Source organism: Myotis daubentonii, chromosome 3 (assembly GCF_963259705.1).
Source record: "Myotis daubentonii chromosome 3, mMyoDau2.1, whole genome shotgun sequence".
Lineage (NCBI taxonomy): Eukaryota > Metazoa > Chordata > Mammalia > Chiroptera > Vespertilionidae > Myotis > Myotis daubentonii.
The window spans coordinates 57898152-57918539 of NC_081842.1; the positions used below are offsets into that span (position 1 = coordinate 57898152).

Sequence of the window (20388 nt, forward strand, 5' to 3'; positions counted from 1 at the left end):
ATTATAATACTTTAAACACAGGATAGGAAAAAAGTAGGTTTATAATTGTGAAACACAGTTGATTCTTGTATTATTATTTATTAATTATTATATTACTTTCCATATGGACAACTGTAAACCTACTTTTGCCCCATCCTGTAAGTTCTGCTTGATTATTTTCTTAATCCTTTACTTTTTAAATTATCTTTTTTCTGATTATAAAAATTTATGTTCATTGTACAGAATTTGGAAAATAAGATTGTTACAAAGAAGAAATTCATATAGTCCACAGTATCACAACTCTGGGAGAATTACTGATAACCATTTTATGGACTGCCTTCCAATATTTTCTGCACAAAAATATATGTACATTTTGAAAAACTGGAATCATACTTTCATATACTGTTTTTTACTACTTCATATTATATAATAAACATAAAACACTTTCTCAAGATACTCCTCAACCACATGATTTTCAATGATTATATAACTTTTCATTATAGAGCTATACAATGATTTAATTATTGTCCTAGAGTGGGTTAATTTCCCCCCTACATTTATAATATCACTTTATAACTCTCTTAATTGCCTTTGGAACACTTAAAAGCATGTTTCTGAAGTCAGTCATATCTGGGTTCAAATCTTTATTTAGTAGCTGTATTATCTTGGACTATTTAACTTCAATTTCCTTTTTTGAAAAATAAAAGTTGTAGAGATTAAATGAAATAACATTTGCAAACACATAGAACAGTAACTGGCACACAGAAAGCACTAAAAACATTTCACTCACCTCATTTCTCCCTGGATCACTCATTAGATAATTAGATTACCTTTTAGTATTCTTTAAGTCTCTAGTGTACTGGCCTTATCCTCACAATGAGACCCTAACCTTTCTTCAAGGCAGAAAATAAATCTTACTACTTGCATGAAACTGTGCACATAGTAGGAATTCAAATGCATGCTAAATTGAGTTGAGCTTTGACAAATATTTCTACTTGGTAGAGAGAAGATTGTATATAAACAAATTCTTCTGTTCAATAAATATTCATTAAGCACTTATGAGCCAGTACTGTGTTACTAGACCTAGGAGTGAAAACAATTAAGTCCATATCAACTCAAGAAACTCACACTCTAATCAAAAAGGCAGATACATAAACCAATAATTCCCACCCTAAGTGATAACTGGTGGTATAGATATGTGTACAGGGTACTAAGAAAGTCTACTGGGGACCCATCAAATTCTGTCTGGAGAAAGAAGGGGTGAGGGAAGGTTTTCTAGAGGAAGTAAAGCTTAACCTAGACCAGTGATGGCGAACCTTTTGAGCTCGGCGTGCCAGCATTTTGAAAAACCCTAACTTAACTCTGGTGCCGTGTCACATATAGACATTTTTTGATATTTGCAACCATAGTAAAACAAAGATTTATATTTTTGATATTTTATATATTTAAATGCCATTTAACAAAGAAAAATCAACCAAAAAAATGAGTTCGCGTGTCACCTCTGAGACGTGTGTCATAGGTTCGCCATCACTGAGTCCTAGGTCCTGAAGGATGAACTGGTGGACAAGGTAGACAACATAGGGAGAGAATTCCAGGCAAGGGAGTAGCACATGCAGTCTCAAAGAGGAAAGAGGCTAGGATAACTCCAAGGTTTCTTGTTTAGGCGACATTTGAATGATACCATTCACTAAGTTGGGAATATAGAAGGAGAAAATAGATTTCAGATTTGAAAAAATTGAGTTCACTTTGGACATGCTTTTTTGGAGTTGCTGGTGGGACATCCAAATAATTACATTTAGAAGATATTTAAGTCTGCTTCAGGAAATAATTTGATCTAGAGATCCAGTTTAGTAGTCATCAATTTAAACAGTAGTGAATGAAAGAAAAGCCTATTGCAGATGAGTGCAAGTCTTAACTCTCACCTGGCTTCTAGATTGGAGAAGGAAGAAAACACTATAAAAGATATTTGGAGTCAACTGTGGAAATTTAAATAGAGATTTTATATTAGAAAATAACCATTGCATTGATCTTAAATGTCCTGGGTGCAATAAAGGTAATGTGATTATGTATGAGTGTGTGATAGACTTTAAAACAAAAATACTGAATAATTTTGGAATAATACCTAAAATTTTACTTGCAAATGATTGGCCAAAAACAAGGAAAGAGAGAATGGAAGGTAGTAGTTATTCAGGTGAATGTTAATTACATTGTTTTTTTAAATGTTCTGTAAGTTTGAATTTTTTAAATATAATGTATGATGGTAGGTGGGGAAAAGGAATACAAATGAAAAAATGCTATGTAGCCATTAAAATTAATGTAATAGCTCTCTATATTCTGATAGAAAATGATCTACATATTATTAGGTGGAAAAATATGCAAATCAATATGGAAATTATGCTTCCATTTATATAGAAATACTTTTAAATTGACAATTATATAAGTAAATATAAATACATATATACTGGCATATGGACATAATCTCTCTAGGATACCAGCTGCTGATGCTAGGGAGAAGTGGGAAGAGAATTACTTATTGTAAAAATTACAGGGTTTGAAATGATAGGCTTTGAAACTTACCGCGTGTACATTTTACTGTGCTTATGCATGTGTGGGTATGTGTGTATGTACATGTATTAACTTTTTTTGAAGGTCATTATGAAAATATCCAAGGAGAAGTTGTAGAGTTAGAAGAACATAAAGCTGAGAACAGAACACTGAAGAAGCCACTATTTAAAGAAGGGGTGGAGGAAGAAAGTTTTCCAAATGAACTGAAGGCTAAGAGAAAGAAAAAAATACAATAGGAAAAAAATTTTCATGGAAATAAAGGGATGGGAGAATGTCAAGAAAGTAGTGATGTATTTTATTAACTTCTAAGTTTTCTAAAATAAACATTATTTTTGAAGTTAAACAAGTAATTTTTGAAAGGAAGAACTGAACAGTGTGTGAGATGAGGCAGAGAGGGCACATAGGATAAGGCCTCAGGAGTGGCAATCAGTCCAGCCGGTGTGGCTCAGCGGTTGAGTGTGTCGATCGAGGAACCAAGAGGTCACTGATACAATTCTGGTCAGCGCATATGCCCGGGTTGCAGGCTCCATCCCCAGTAGGGGCTATGCAGGAGGCAGCCGATCGGTGATGTTTCACTCTCTTCAGTGTTTCTGTCTCTCTATCCCTCTCTTTTCCTCTCTCTCTCTAAAAATCAATAAAGGGGGAAAAAGTGGCAATCAGTAGGATACTGGTGAGTCTAATGGTGGGTGTTTGAAAGAACTATGAGGGTAGAAAAGAGATCTTGGGAGACTAAGAGAATAGAGGTAAGGGAGTAGGGACAAGAAACATGGTTTACTCCTTCAAAAAATTAGAAGGGAACATACATCAAGAGGTTTTGTTTGTTTCTTTGTCTTTTAAAGATTGGCAGGCTAAAGCATGTTTACAGGCTGAGAGAAAAGAGCCAGTTGAGCGGGAGCAGATAAAATGTAGGTGAGGGAATAATAGCCAGACACTGGGGGAAGGAGGGGCAGAGGTTCAGAGGGGGGGCAGAGGTAAGGAATTCAAATAAAAATTTAAAAAAGTCGCATTCACCTTTGGGGGAAGCTAGGGTACAAAAACACTGCTTTGAAAACTAATAAAGGGGAAAAATATTTTAAGGTAAAAATGAAGAGGTAAGGAGATGCTTCATATAGTAGCCACACAGGGTATTAGGATATACTATTAAAATGTTTGTAATAATTAGAAAACATTCACTTTTTAATCTAAGTGAAGAGATACAAAATTATATAATAGATATGATTCATATATATGTATATTACGTATATGTTTGTGTGTATATATGTATATATGTAATATACAGAGAAAATTTGGGGATGGTTTTATCTTCTTTATACATTTCCCCCCAATTTGTTAACAATGAACATAGAAACAGGAAAAACATTATTTTTTTTGAAAGCAAGCAAGCATGCACTGCATCTTAGCATAGATATTATACCACTAAATAAATAAAAAACTCCCATTGACCTTTAATAGGTTTGTAATTTCTTTAACAAATCTATGGGGAAAACAGAACTCAAGGAATAAAAGCAAGTTGATTACTTCTGCTTGGTAGTAACCATTAGAAACAATATTAGAATCAGAGAGTCTTAGAACGTTTGTTCTGAAGTGGTCGTTGAGCCTAAAACCTTCATCTTGCAGAACAGAAAGATCCATCCAAAGCCACAAAGGTAGTTATGGCAGATGGGACCCAGTATCCTGACTTCTACACCAGCATTTCTACTGCTGTATCAGAATACTCTTTTTTTCTCTCTCTCTAATGCACCACATGCAAATTACTTCTAGGTTGGCATCAGCTTAATTAATATCTTTGTTTCAAGGTTGACCCTTAAAAAAGCACAGGTAATATAAACCCAATCTGATAAAAGCTTATTATGAGTGAATGAAGTGCCAATTCACAAGAAACTTATTAACATCTCTAAACTCAGAACAAAGTTAGCAAATGAGTGAAAATAATCTAATTTACACATTACTGTGAACACCAAATCAAATTTACCAACTTAAAAGAAAACTGTGCTCATCCTAAACTTCCCCAGTCTGGACTTAGATACCAAAGAAAAAAACTTCAGTGCTATGTACTTTAATAAATCCCTAGTTATCACCCTAAGAGGTAGATATTAATCTGGAAGAAACAAACCTGTGCTGAATTTTCAAACAACATTAACAATATACACGAATGTTAATTCATATGGGTTCTCAAATTTGAATGTGTCTCAGGCACCAAGTTACATACTAAAAGATAAATGTGGCAATTATTTTTAGCACATTCAAAAGAGTATTTAGAATTCATGGCCTTAAAGAAATAAACTTTAAATTAATATGATATATTGCTCACGCTCAGAAAATACATTATATATTGTCAGCTAGATGTAAAAATATGATCCCTAACAAAATCCTTTGCCTGTGTTAGGAACCTCAACTACTGATGAGTATATGTGGGATATATTAGGTGGGTTATGGCAGGACAAAGCTCTAGAAACAATGCTAAGGGAACAACACAACCTGGCGTCCCTAGTTTACTGGTAGCTAAAAATCCCATAAGGACAAATTTACAGTCCCCTGGATCAAGAGAAAGAAATACTGTTGGAGTGAATTTAGTCTAGGACAACAGTGAAAAAGAAAGAATTCTGTATCAAACATCAGAAAGACACATCTTCAAAGGTACAAGCATGCAGAGTGTCCCCAAATTATAAGTGATCTACTAATAAAAAAGGCCACTCTTACATTGTCCCTATCTATAATTTAGCCCATGCTTATTTCACATTCCACCACCATAACTTTAAGAAACTGTTTGAAACAAAAAACCTTGAAACTTCTAGGGAAACTGTATATTCTAAGACAGTCAGGAAACTACAAAAATGGAAAAAATGCTCAGGATCTCCTTATCCCTCACAAAAATATTTACCTTTACTCTGCCTAAAACTTTCATTACTTGAAAATCTACCTATTAAGTTTAACAAAAGCTGTCTTTTTTCCTGCTTATATAACAAGTGCTAATAAATATTTATGTTTATTATTTTAAATCTGAATAATATATTCATATGGTTTAAAAATAACATATAAGAAGGTATATATCGTGAAGATTCTCATTTACACCCTGCTACCCATTTGTCCAGTTCCCATCACATTTATTAGTATCTTATCTTTTCAGAGTTTCTTTATGTAGATTAATGTACATTAAATATACTGTTATATTCTTTGGCCATCTTTGGTGGGAGTAGTTGGGGACTGGTGGGTGCAAGGTCAGAGAACCTGGTCTGTTTCTCACTGGCTTTCTCAAAATAATTACTGTTCTCAGAGGACACAAAATTGTACATCTGACCTTGAAACATGAATCAGATTCCTGAACCTGTGCTCCACTCTGACTGGGGCTCTGAGGTCCCACCTGGCCTGTGTGAACGGGAAGGCTCAGCCCCTGCATGGAAAGAGAAAGCCTGATTCACTGTTTCCCAGGAGCTGGCTCACTGCAATGGACTGTATGTACATACTTCACTTGCTAAGAAGAGCCACATCAAAGGAAATATCAAAGCCTGGAGAATGCTCCCCCTTTTCCAGTCTTTGTTTTAATGATGGTATGTGTTTGCGTGTGGAAGGGGGTTAAATTAATAGACTTGTCTTTAGAGCAATTTTAGAAAATTAAGGCAGTAGAGTGTTGACATACCTGCTCTTTCCCCTTCTCAGGTTCCTCTGTTGTTAACATCTTGCATTAATGTGGTCCAGTTGTTACAACTGATGAGCCAACAATGACATTATTAACTAAAGTCCATAGTTTATGTTAGGGTCCACTCTATGTGTAGTACATTCTATGGGTTTTGAGAAATGTATAACGACTTAACCATTACTAAGTAACATATAGAATAGTTTTACTGCCCTAAAAACCCCATGCTCCAATTACTCACCCGTCCTCCCTCCTTCCAAAGCCCTGGCGACCACTAATCTTTTTACTTACTGTCTCTACAGGTTTGCCTCTTCCAGAATGTCCTATAGTTAGAACATATCTATACTAATAAAAGGTTTATATGCTAATTAGACTGGACGTCTTCCAGATGTCCTTCCTGACAAAGCTGGGGACTTGGCCAGCCTGCAAACCAGCCTGCCCCCAGCCCACCCGCCCAGGCCACCCCAACACACCCCCAGGCCGCCCCGCCCCCCAGCAGGGACCCCCCACCCCGATCAGGGGTGTGGCCAGCCTGCAAACCACCCCAGGCCCTTTGCCCAGGTTGGACCCACCCCAACCAGGGGCGTGGTCGGCCTACAAACTTCCTGCGGCCCCTGGCCCAGGCCAGCCCCACCCCCCTAGGGGACTCCCACCCCGATCCAGGACCCCCTTCAGGGCTCCCACCTGTGCATCAGGCCTCTGTCCTATATAATAAAAGGGTAATATGCAAATTAACCCTAAAGGCGGAACGACCAGAACAACCAGAATGACTGCTGGACCAGTCACTATGACGTGCACAAACCACCTCTTGGTGTCTTTCCCCCGGCCGGCAGGCTCCGATCACCTGATGGTGAACGGGGAACCAGGGGTGGATGGCAGGGGATGTGGGTGGTGCCAGGCCAAGGCAGAACACAGAGGGCGAACCGCAGCGGGGGCGGGGCCAGTGAGCAGGCGAGAACACCGACTTCTCAGTCCCTTCCCCCGGCCATCAGGCACCAATCACCCAATGGCAAACAGGGAACTGGGGCTGGGAAGTTGGCCCTGATTGCAAGCCAGGCCTAGGGACCTGAATTTCATGTGCCAGGCCTCTAGTAGTATATAGTTTTTCAGACTGGCTTCTTTCATTAAGCAATATAAATTTAAGATTTAGCCATGTCTTTTTTGTGACTTGATAGCTCATTTATTTTCATTACTGAATAATAGTCCATTGTACAGATTGTCAGTTTGTTTATCCATTCACCTTGTGAAGGATTTCTTAGTTGCTTCCAGGTTTTTGAAATTATGAATAAAGCTGAGATAAACATTCATGTGCAGGTTTTTGTGTGAACATTAAGTTTTCTACTCATTTGGCCAAATATACTGAGGAGCAATTGACTGCTGGGTCACATGATAAGGCTATGTTTAAGCCAACTTGTCTTCCAAAGTGACTGTACCATTTGCATTCCCATCAGCAATGAATGAAGAGTTCCTGTTGTTCTATAGCCTCATCAGTGTCTTTTTTTGGATTTTGCTATTCTAATAGATGTTTAGTGATATCTTAATGTTTTAAATTGCAATTCCTAATGACATATGATGTAAGCATCTTTTTATATATTTTGGTGAGATGTCTGTTTAGTTCTTGTGCCCATTTTTTAATTGGGTTGTTTGCTTTCTTGAGTTATAAGAGCTCTTTGTATGTTTTGGTAACAAGACCGTTGTCAAATGTGTTCTGCAAATATTTTCTCATAGTCTGTGGCTTATCTTTTCATTCTCTTAATGTCCTTCATAGAGCAGAAGTTTTTCCATTAAGTCTAACTTACCAATTTTTCTTTCATAGATTATGCTTTTGGTGTTGTATCTAAAAATTCATCATGAAACTCAAGGTTACTTAGGTTTTCTTTTTTGTTGTTGTTGTTAATCCTCACCTGAGGATATTTTTCCACTGATTTTTAAGGACAGTGGAAGAGAGAGGGAAAGACTTGCCGGAAGCCGGTCCATCCTTGCTGCTTGACACAGTCGCTGCAGGAAAGCAACATCTGCACAGCATATGTTTCAAGGGACCTGGCGTATATAGCATACTGTTCTTAATATGTTTGCTCCCCTTAGCGCTGTGTGTTTTAACCAAGGTCACCTCTCCTAGAAAGGTTGTTTCCACAGATAGGAATTTTTCCCTGAAGTCAGGGAGGGGATGCCTCTCCTAGAAAGGTTGTTTCCCCAGGTAGGAATTTTTCCCTGAAGTCAGGGAGGGGATGAAACTCCTTAACTAAGTGCCAGGCGGGTAGTTAATCACTACAAACAATCATGCTTAAGCTACATAATCTTTACTCCCTGGAATGGAGATAAGAAACGCCCTAACCTTTGTAATAGAAATTGACAGGATTAAAATCAACTGGGATAAATACGGATGTAACAAGACAATAAACAGCAGAACCTCTCTGGAGATCGAGACCAGAACTTGGCTGGAGATCCTGGCTAGGCTGCTGATCAACTGAACGCTGTCTCCGTGTCATTCCTTCTTTGCCGACTCCGTCTACGCCTTTGGGAACCCCTGGACCTGCTGGGGTTAGACCCCGGCAAAGACTGAGAGAAACACATCGATTGGTTGGCTCCTGCATGAACTCTGACCTGGGCCCAGGCTGGGGAAGAGCCTGGAACCAAGCTACATGCCCTTGACCGGAATCAACCTGGGAACTTCTGGCCCACAGGCTGATGCTCTGCCTAGGTTTTCTATTATATTTTATAACTTTTCAGTTTTGTGTTTTACATTTAGATCTGTGATCCATTTTGAGTTAAATATATAATTCTTAAAATTAAAAATGGTTGGCCTGGCCAGCATGGCTCAGTGGTTGAGTGTCAACCTATGAACCAGGAGGTCACAGTTCGATTCCCAGTCAGAGCACATGCCTGGATTGCAGGCTCAATCCCCAATGTGGGACATGCAGGAGGCAGCCCATCAATGATTCTCTCTCATCATTGATGTTTCTATCTCTATCTCCCTCTCTGAAATAAATGAAAATATATTTAAAAAAAATGTTCGCCCTTCTATCAGCTACAGTCATCTACTGTTTAACTATTGGTAAATGTGTCCCATACTTCAAGAAATACTCATCAAATCCACCCCTTTTTCTTCATTTGATGAGCAATGAAACTGAGGACCAGAAAGTAAGGTGAGCTATTCAGGTCATAGAGTTAATCAGTAGCTGAGCTGAGGCCAACGCTCTCTCTCTTCCTTCCACAAACAAAAATCAAGTCTTCACACGCTTACACTACTGTCCTTTCCACTACATCAAGTTAAAAAAAAAAAAGAGTATCTTATTTATTAGCTTTTTCAGTCAGCAGTCTTCAAACTGCCTTTGTTTCCTTCTGGCAGGTGGACTGTCTCCAAAATGAACTCCTACTGGGATACAGCTGACCTGGCTAGGGAACAAGGGCAGGAACATCAAGGGACAATATCCAGCAGTCCTGTGCCTAAATGGAAAAGGCTTTACCTGCAGGTTCAGGGTGTTTGGAAGTGAAATTGGGAAATCATGAGATGCTCCCCACCCCTCACCCGAGGGCAGCTCAGCCACCGGGAACCTGTGATGTCCTCTACTACTGGCTTCACACAGATGAGGACATTCAGAGGGTCCTCAGAGTGGTACTCTTTGAGTGTTCCCAAACTAATAACAAATTTAAAACAGAATATAAAGTGTGTTGAGTGCGTTTTTATGGGCTTAATGCTGACCCTCCCTTCCCTGACAAAAGAGAACTAATTTACAATGCAGGAATGTCAAAAAGTCTTCAGAGAAAGTGAATATTAATAAGGAAAAGGAAAGCTGTATGTTCTGAAATGTGATAAACTTTAAGTTTCAAAAAGTTTACAAAAAGGGTAAGAGAAATGTAATATACTCTGATAGCCACATTCTCTGAAAGACACTCTACTAGAAAACAAATCGTTGGCAATATCTGAAAAAATTAGTGGTTTCACAGGTAGGCACCAAGAAAAAAGGGATACGAGCAGATAACTACGTAGGAATACACAAAGGATAGGCCAAAAACCTGCCCACAAATGCCCTTTCTTCTGCTCCTGTCTGTCTACACAGATCCTTCCATGTCCAGCTCACCCCTTCTCCACAAAGCCTCCTTCTCCTATCCCAACTCATACTGACCACTCCCCTCTTCTGCTCTCTGTGTACTAGGTACTTGGCAATTATTTGTGGTCTTTGTCTTTCTAATTCAACTCTAGGCCCAAGTCACACATTATCTTAATGTCCCCAGAGTACCAATAAAATAGTGCCTCCTGCAGAGTAGATAATAAATATGTGCTAATTGAGACAAAGAAGTCAACTAGAAATCAGTGTTTTAGAGAAAGGGGAGAATAAGGCAAGTATAAAGAATACAAAATCTGAGCATACGTTGTAAGTTGTATTAATACTCAAATCAATTCGAAGCAATTCTGTAACAAGCAGAATCAATAGACAGAGTACCTGACATTGCAAAAATAGCACTGTACCTGCAGAAGACTTTCTATGGCATGAAAGCCTCGAATTAAATTCAGAGCTCCACATAAAAGACTAAGGATAAATGCCACAATTCCTGACAGAGTTGCTGGTTCCAATCGCTGGTGAGCTGGAAAAGAAAAGAAATGGTCAGAAATGAACATCAATATCTCATGTCAATACTAAACTTATGTAAAATAAGATTCATTGTTCATTTTACACGATCAAATATAGATTAATCTTCATTAAAGTATCTAATGCTATATCTTAGTAATTAACTATTTTTTAAAAATGTCTTAACAACGTGACTGCTTCATTCCCCTGAACTCAAGTTAAATTAACTTATTTTTCTCTACATTTTTAATGAAGACATCTCACTTGCATTTGGGATATATATTGCTAAGAAGTGCTCACATCTGGCAGTAAATCAGATTGAAAAAAACCTTACTGCCTAAATATGTCTACCATTCACAAGCAGTTGCAAAGATTTGCAAAGGTGATTTTACTTAGAAATTCATTGCATACTTTATACTTTTCCTGAAAATTCTAGGAAACATTTCAAAGAACAAACATAGCTTGCTTTTAAGCAAAGCTCTCTCTTATTTGGGTTCCAGGGCTATAAATACCAGAGGAATGCTCAGATATATGGTTGATCCTCGAACAACACGAATTTGAACTGCGTGGGTTGACTTACACATGAATTGTTTTGCAATAAATAATACAGTACTTCAAATGTATTTTCTCTTCCTTTTGATTTTCTCAATAACATTTTTTTCTGTAACTTACTTTATTGTAAGAATACAGAAAACATACAAAATATGTGTTAATCGACTGTTTATGTTATTCATAAGGTTTTCAGTCAACAGCAGACTATTAGTAGTTAAGTTCTGGGGGAGTCAAAAGTTATACAGATTTTTGACTGCACAGGGGTTGGCACCCCATGTTGTTCAAGGGTCAACTGCAACCACCAATCTGAACTCCACAATAAAATGGAGTCTAAGAGCTATGAAGTTCCTAGTCTCTGAAGACCACTTGAAGAGACAAATGATAGAACACCAGTTGAAGAAGTGACTAGTTTATCTTTATAAACACATTTCCTTATCTGTCAGGACTTCAGCAGTGTGAAAACATTTAGTTATACAATAGCTTCCCCCTTCATCATCATCTTGCGCTGAACAGAGTCTAAATGAAAACACAAAACTAAATACAAAATCATATAGAACTCAAATAGGAAACAGATGGAAAGAGAAGACAATAGAATTACATGTAGATCATTTTATTTAAATCACTGAAGTGTAAAAGCCCTAACAAAGAAGTTAATGAGGTGGAACATTGATATAAGGAAGGGCTTAAATCTTTGCAACTTATATTCAGCCATTTCAGGAGAAAAGCTTCCTAAACAGTTCATAAAAACACAAATCCACATATCACAAGGAAGTATTTATTCCTTAAGTGCAGCAGAAAATGCTAATATGGGATAACATTTTCTTAATTTTTTTCTGTACCCAAGCATACTGCTTGGTCTCTCAATCAATTTCCTTGAGATTTTGATATGAAAACAAAAAATTAAATGCCTTTGTAAAGTACTGATACCAAGTTTTATCAGTAGAGAAAAAATTCTCACAATTTAAAAATCTATCCAACTGGCCTACTATCTACCAATTAGTCATGTTTTACATCTCTCTCCCATCCCTCCCCAGGGCCCCCCTCAGTAACAAGGGAGAACTGGCCTCTAATAAAAAAAGGAAATCCTCAATATGGACCTCAAGCATAAAGCCACCTGATAACTGACTAAATTATATAAATCACACTTCTGAAGTATACAAAACAAGTTTACCTTATAAAAAACCCCAAATAATATTCTGTATTATAACTTAACCCTCAGCTTTTTATGGTCAAGTAAGGCATGGCCATTATTGAACTGGAAAGTATCATTTTAATGTGTTAATCAATATTTATTTAAGAAACAGATATCTATATAAATTAAGTATTTTTAAGTTTCTAACACTTGCCTCTAACACTTATTTTTAAGTTTCTAACACTATTTTTAAGTTTCTAACACTTGTCTCCTGGAGCACTCTATATAATGGTAGTATACTATGTATAAATTAATTTTTTCAAAATGACCAGAAATATTTTTAAAGGCATGAAAGCAAATGACAAACCTCCTTTAGCAAGGACAAGGCATGCATTATGCTGAAAGACAGGCTGGAGCTGTGCCAAATCACTGTGGGAAAGAAATTCTCAAGCAGAGATTCCCTCCCATACTACCCACTTCCCAAGAGGAGTGGGAATGGTTATCCAGAGAAAACTCCATCTGCATACAATATGAGGGTGACATTTCTTAAGGAAAATTCCTCAGTTTTAACAAACTGAATGAGATATTTCATCATATTTTAATGTATTATATTTTTATGATTTTTTTGGTTGCTTCAGTAAACAGAGTTTAGATGCATTATTATTCACAAATGCTTACTTCACAGTTCAATCTGGCACCATGATAGTCATCATTAGGAAGAGTGGATTTGGAACAATAACAAATGAGAGATAACATTAAAAAAAAAATTGCTGAATGCAAAGCATTGTGACTTGGTCAGTTTTTGTTCTGGTTTGTTTTTGCTAATATTGTCTTCTGCTACGATGTCTCTTTGGCCCAATAGTGCATTTTCATGACAAAATTATTTTTTCCTCAAAATATAACAAGGATTAATAGTTTACAGAAGTTCCTAAAGAAGTATGGGTAGACCGGCTGGTGTGGCTCAGTGTTTGAGCACTGACCCAAGAGGTCCCTGGTTGGATTCCCAGTCAGAACACATGCCAGGGTTGTGGGCTCAATCTTCAGTAGGAGGCGTGCAGGAGGCAGCCAATTGATGATGTTTCTCTCTCATCGATGTTTCCATCTCTCTATTCCTCCCCCTTCCTCTCTCTCTCTCAAAATCAATAAAAACTTTTTTTTTTTTGCTTAAAGTATTACAAAAGGTATTACATATGTGTCCATTTTATCCCCCCGCCCTAGACAGTCCCCTAGCCTCCCCTATCCCCCAGTGTCTTATGTCCATTGGTTATGCTTATATGCATGCATACAAGTCCTTTAGTTGATCTCTTACCCCCCTACCTCCTGCCCCCCAACCCTCCCCGGCCTTCCCACTGCAGTTTGACAATCTGTTTGAGGCAGCTCTGCCTCTGTATCTATTATTGTTCAAAAGTTTATAATGGTCTCTATTGTCCATGAATGAGTGAGATCATGTGGTATTTTTCCTTTATTGACTGGCTTATTTCACTTAGCATAATGCTCTCCAGTTCCATCCATGACGTTGCAAATGGTAAGAGTTCCTTCCTTTTTATAGCAGCATAGTATTCCACCGTGTAGATGTACCACAGTTTTCTAATCCATTCATCTACTGATGGGCACTTAGGCTGTTTCCAGATCTTAGCTATGGTGAATTGTGCTGCTATGAACATAGGGGTGCATATATCCTTTCTGATTGGTGTTTCTGGTTTCTTGGGATATATTCCTAGAAGTGGGATCACAGGGTCAAATGGGAGTTCCATTTTCAGTTTTTTAAGGAAACTCCATACTGTCTTCCATAGTGGCTGCACCAGTCTGCATTCCCACCAGCAGTGCACAAGTGTTCCTTTTTCTCCACATCCTCTCCAGCACTTATCGTTTGTTGATTTGTTGATGATAGCCAGTCTGACAGGTGTGAGATGGTACCTCATTGCTGTTTTGATTTGCATCTCTCAGATGATTAGTGACTTTGAGCATGTTTTCATATGTCTCTTGGCTTTCTGAATGTCCTCTTTTGAAAGGTGTCTATTTAGGTCCTTTGCCCATTTTTTGATTGGATTGTTTATCTTCCTTTTGTTAAGTTGTATGAGTTCCCTATAAATTTTGGAGATTAGGCCCTTATCAGATATGACATTTGCAAATATGTTTTCCCACACAGTGGGTTTTCTCGTTGTTTTGTTGATGGTTTCTTTTGCTGTGCAGAAGCTTTTTATTTTGATGTAGTCCCATTTGTTCATTTTTTCTTTAGTTTCAAGTGCCCTAGGAGCTGTATCAGTGAAGAAATTGCTTCGGCATATGTCTGAGATTTTGTTGCCTTTGGATTCTTCTAGAATTTTTATGGTTTCCTGTCGTACATTTAAGTCCTTTATCCATTTTGAGTTTATTTTTGTGTATGGTGTAAGTTGGTGGTCTAGTTTCATTTTCTTGCATATATCTGTCCAATTTTCCCAACACCACTTATTGAAGAGACTATCTTGGCTCCATTGTATGTTCTTACCTCCTTTGTCAAATATTAATTGAGCATATTGGTTCGGGCCGATTTCTGGGCTCTCTATTCTATTCCATTGATCTATATGCCTATTCTTGTGCCAGTACCAGGCAGTTTTGAGAACAGTGGCTTTGTAATACAACTTGATATCTGGTATTGAGATCCCACCTACTTTATTCTTTTTCAGGATTGCTGCAGTTATTCGGGGTCTTTTTTTATTCCAGATGAATTTTTGGAAAGTTCGTTCTAGATCTCTGAAGTATGCCGTTGGCATTTTAATGGGAAGTGCGTTGAATTTATAGATTGCTTTGGGTAGTATGGACATTTTAATGATGTTGATTCTACCAATCCATGAACACGGTATGTTCTTCCATCTGTTTATGTCTTCCTCTATATCTTTTTTCAACGTCCTGTAGTTTTCTGAGTAGAGGTCTTTTACCTCTTTAGTTAAGTTTATTCCTAGGTAGCTTAATTTTTTTGGTGCGATGGTAAACGGGATTGTTTTTATAATCTCTCTTTCTGAAAGTTCACTATTGGTGTATAGAAATGCCTCAGATTTCTTGGGGTTAATTTTGTATCCTGCTACATTGCCAAATTCATGTATTAAGTCTAGTAGCTTTTTGATGGAATCTCTATGGTTTTGTATGTATAATATCATGTCATCTGCAAATAAGGACAGTTTTACTTCCTCTTTTCCAATTTGGATGCCTTTTATTTCTTCTTCTTGCCGAATTGCAATGGCTAACACTTCCAGTACTATGTTGAACAGGAGTGGTGAGAGGGGGCATCCCTGTCTTGTTCCTGTTCTTAGGGGAAATGGTGTTAGTTTTTGTCCGTTGAGTATGATGTTGGCTGTGGGCCTGTCATACATGGCTTTTATTATGTTGAAAAAAACTTTTTTCTTAAGGAGATAAAAAAAAGTCCCTTGGAATCAAAGGGCTATTGGTTATACTGAATTAACGTATTTTATTCAGCACCTTTTGGCACAATTCTGCTGCATAAGATGCTGTGTGTTAGAAGGTATGAGAATGAATATACAACCTGCCCTCACAGTACTTCTCATGTTTTAAAGGGAAGTGGACAGATAAGCATATGAAAAATAATAAGAATTCTCAACTAAAAGGGTTACAGAATTATGAAGAGGAAAGATAATTAGGGGGAAGGTGGTGGTAACACAGAAGTGGTAGAGAACTACTGAAGATCTCTGAAGATGGATAAAATTTAGACAGGTACAAATGAGAACTGCATTCCATGCAGAGAAAAGAACATGAACATAGCGATGGAAATGAGAGAAGCAAATAATAACAGCATCCGCTGCTGCTGCTGTTGCTAACAGTGGCTGCTCTCAGAATGTCAGGCAAGTTGTCAGGCACCAAGCACTTTATACATACAATCTCATTTCATTCTTCCAAGAACTCAATGAATTAAGCACTATAATTATCCTGAACTAAGAGAACAAAGCAATCCTAAATATTTGTGCACCACTTAATAACAAACTTTAAAATACACTAAAAATTAGAGACCTAACAGGAGAAAGATATGCATTTACAAATATAGTCAGAGATTTCAACACCCCTTTCTCAATAACTGATAGTAGACAAAAAAAAAAAAAATCAAGGATATGAAAGACTTAAAGAATATCAACCAACTTGATCTAAATGACATTTATAGAGCACTCCACCCAACAACAGAATACATGTTCTTTTCAAATGAACACAGAAAATGATTAAGGATAGATCATATTCTGGGGGAATAAAACAAATCTCAATAAATGTAAAATAATTAAAATTATACATAAGTTGGTATCTGGCTATAATGGAATTAAACTAGAAAACAATAACAGAAAGATATTTGGAAAACCTCTACATATTTAAAACTATTAAAATAAAATAAAGGTAGACATTTTTTTTAAATAACCCATGGATCACAAAAGATATCAAAAGTAAAATTTAAAATCATTTTGAACAAAAGGAGAGTGAAAATACAATGTACTAAAACTTATGAAATGTAGCTAAACCAATATTTTTATTTTATTTTTTTTCATTAATCATCACCCAAGAATATCTTCCCATTGATTTTTAGAGAGAGTGGAAGGGGTGGGGGGGGAGACAGAGAAAGATAAAGAGAAAGATCGATGTGAGAGAGACACATCAATTGGTTTCCTCCCAACCGGGCCCTGACTGGGGCCAGGATAGAGACAGCAACTAAAGTACATACCCTTGACTGGAATCGAACCCAGGACCCTTCAGTTCTACCCACTGAGCAAACTGGCTAGGGGCTAAAGCAGTAATGAAAAGGTAGATAAATAGTACTAAATGTCTGGACTAGAAAAGAAGTTCTCAAATAAATGACCTCAAGAATCTGTAAAAAGAAGAGCAAATTAAACCCTAAGTAAGCAGACCATAGGAAGTAATTAAGATCAGAACATAAATCAATGAAATAGGAAATAAAAAAACAACAACAATAAAAAGGTCAATGAAAGGAAAAGCTGGTTCTTTAAGAAAATCAATAAAAATTATAAATTCCAATAAGACTGATCAGAAGAAAATGCAAAAGACAAAAATTATCAGTATAAAAATGAGAATGGCAACATCACAATAATTATACAAATATTAAAGGGATATGAGAATATTAACTTTATGCTAATGAAATGGAAAAATTCCTTAGATTCCTTAAAAGAAACCAACTACTAAAACTCACTCATGAAGAAACAGGTAACTTGAATAACCCTACTTCCATCAAAGAAACTGATTTGTAGTAAAACAATAACAACAAAAACCTTCCCACAAAGAAAACTAGAGGCTTGAAAGCCTTCACTGTACTAAACATTTAAAGAAGAAGAAATAGGCCCTGGCCAGGCAGCTCAGTTGGTTGGAGCATTGTCCTGTACACCAAGGGGTTGTGGGTTCAATTCCCTGTCAGGGCACATCCCTAGGTTGTGGGTTCGATTCCCAGACGGGCGTGTGTGGGAAGCAACCAATTGATGTTTCTCTCTCTCATCAATGTTTCTTTCTCTCTCTCCCCCATTCCTTTCTCTCAAAAAATCAATAAAAGCATATCAAGTAAAAAAAAGGGAGAAAGAAAATTCTATAGAAACATTCCCAAACATTGAAAAAGAGGTAATACCTCTCAATTTATTCTATGAGGCCAGCTTTATCCTGAGAGCAAAACTAGTAAAAAACATTAGAAAAAAGGAAAACTACAAATCAATTCCCTCATAAACACAGATACAAAATATCTTAACAAAATTTTAGTAAATTGGGTCTCACAATATATAAAAAGGATAATCCATCATGACCAAGTGGGTTTTATCACAGAAGTGCTAGGTTGGTTTAATATTTGAAAGCAAAGTAATTCACCACATACAGCTTTTAAAAAGAAAAATCACATAATCATCTCAATAAGTGTAGACAAAGCATTTGGCAGAATATATCTTACATTCCTGATAAAAACTGCTCATCAATCTGGGAATATAAGGACATTTTCTCAAAAAAGCATCTACATAAACCCCAAGTTAACATCATAGTTAACTGGAATACTGAATGCTTTCCCTGCTAAGATCAGAATCAGGAACAACACAAGGATATCTAATCTTGCCAATTCATTCTTTCAGGATATTTTTGTTAAGCACAGAATTCTGCATTTGCAGTTATTTCTTTTATCCTTTAGAGGATATGACTAAGTTGTCCTCTGGCTTCCATGGTTTTAATGAGAAGGGAGAAAAGAGAGGAAATAGGGGGCAAGAAAGATTAATTCTGATGGTTTGTGTTCATGCAATTTAATCTCTTCACATGCCTGGTTATTTATGATTGTGTTTGCCAAAGATTCTATTTTCAAAATCTTGTTGTAACTATAATTTGAAGCTTATGAGGCTACTTTTTCCAGAACTATTTGCTTCTGCCAGGATCTTTGGAGAACAGCACTGTGGAATCAGTTCAATCCAATTTTAGAGACCAATATGATTCAAAACTAAGGGCAGTCCCGACAAAAGCCTGTCAGCTGCATATTCCTATCTACCCACATTCCTAAAGTATAGATATCCAAGCTAAACCAAAGTTGGGAGCAGAGGGGAGAGGTTGCTCATGAGATTCACCACCTGCCCTAATCCCAGTCTCCTAGTCTTGAGGCTGTCAGCTGTTTGCTCCAGAATTGATATAAGTTCCAAAGGAAAAAGTTGCTCCAAACACTGGGCTCATCTCCCAGGGCCTCTATCTTCCTCAGTTTCTTAGTTATCAGTAATTCTTAGTTATCAGTTATCTTGTATATCCAAAGACTTTAGGAAGATTCTATTTTAGATTAACTTCTACAATAGACCTATACATTCTATAGAATATATACATTCCACTCAGCATTTCTACATGTATTTAGTGGGATTGTTGGTCTGAATGAACTACTCCATCACTGCTCTAAGTGGAAATCTTCTAAGTACTAGTAATAATCCCTTGTTTATTAGTGATTTTAAAGATTGAAAATTAATCCACATATAATTTACTCTTTAAAGTGTATAATGCAGAAATTTTCAGTATATTCACAGTTTTGAACTATCACAATGATCTAATTTCACATTTTCATCACCTCCCAAGGAAATCTCATAACCATTAGTATAGTCACTGCCTATTTCCCCTCCACCACTCCAGCTTCCTATCAATCACCAATCTATTTTCTACATCTCTGGATATGCCTATTCTGGACACTTTGTATAAATGAAATTTTCAATGTGTCCTTTTATATCTGGCTTCTTTTACATAGCACAATGTTCTTGTGTGTGTGTTTTATTTACTGTTTAAGGTATTACAAATAGTAGTACATATGTCTCTTTTTTGTTTCCCCGTTGACCTCCCCCCGGCCTCCCCAGCCCTCCGGTACTTGTCCTCCCTGGCCCCCCAGTGTCTTGCGTCTATTGATTGTGCTTAAATGCATGCATACAAGCCCTTCAGTTGATCTCTTACCCGCCCCCCAACCCTCTCTTACCTTCTCCCTGTAGTTTGACAGTCTGGTCGATGCTTCTTTGCCTCTAGCTATTTTTGTTCAACAGTTTATAATGTTCTTTATATTCCATAAATGAGTGAGATTATGTGGTATTTATCTTTCACTGACTGGCTTATTTCACTTAGCATAGTGCTCTCCAGTTCCATCCACGTTGTTGCAAATGGTAAGAATTCCTTTTCTTTTTTTACAGCAGCATAGTATTGTACCATGCATCAATACTTTGTTCCTTTTTTATTGCTTAATAATATTCTATTGCATAGATATACTACTGTTTGTTCATCAGTCAATGGACATTTGGACTGTTTCCACTTTCAGTTGCTATGAATAATGCTATGAACACGCATGTACACATTTTCATTTACACATACATTTTTAATTCTCTGGATTATGTACTTAGGGGAATTGCTGGATCATATATAACTATGTTTACCTTTTTGAGGAACTTCCACACTATTTTCCAAAGCAGGTGCATTATTTTACACCACCA

The 20388-nt window shown here is 37.0% G+C and overlaps 1 protein-coding gene across 3 annotated transcripts in view; it reads right to left on the reverse strand.

Moving 5' to 3' along the window:
• Nucleotides 1-20388, reverse strand: part of SEC22A (SEC22 homolog A, vesicle trafficking protein) — a 53796-nt gene that overhangs the window by 10613 nt on the left and 22795 nt on the right. For all 3 annotated transcript variants that reach the window (XM_059687646.1, XM_059687647.1, XM_059687645.1), the window contains exon 5: nt 10650-10765. In XM_059687646.1, the coding sequence (XP_059543629.1) occupies nt 10650-10765 (116 nt within the window). The remainder of the gene's footprint in view (nt 1-10649; nt 10766-20388) is intronic.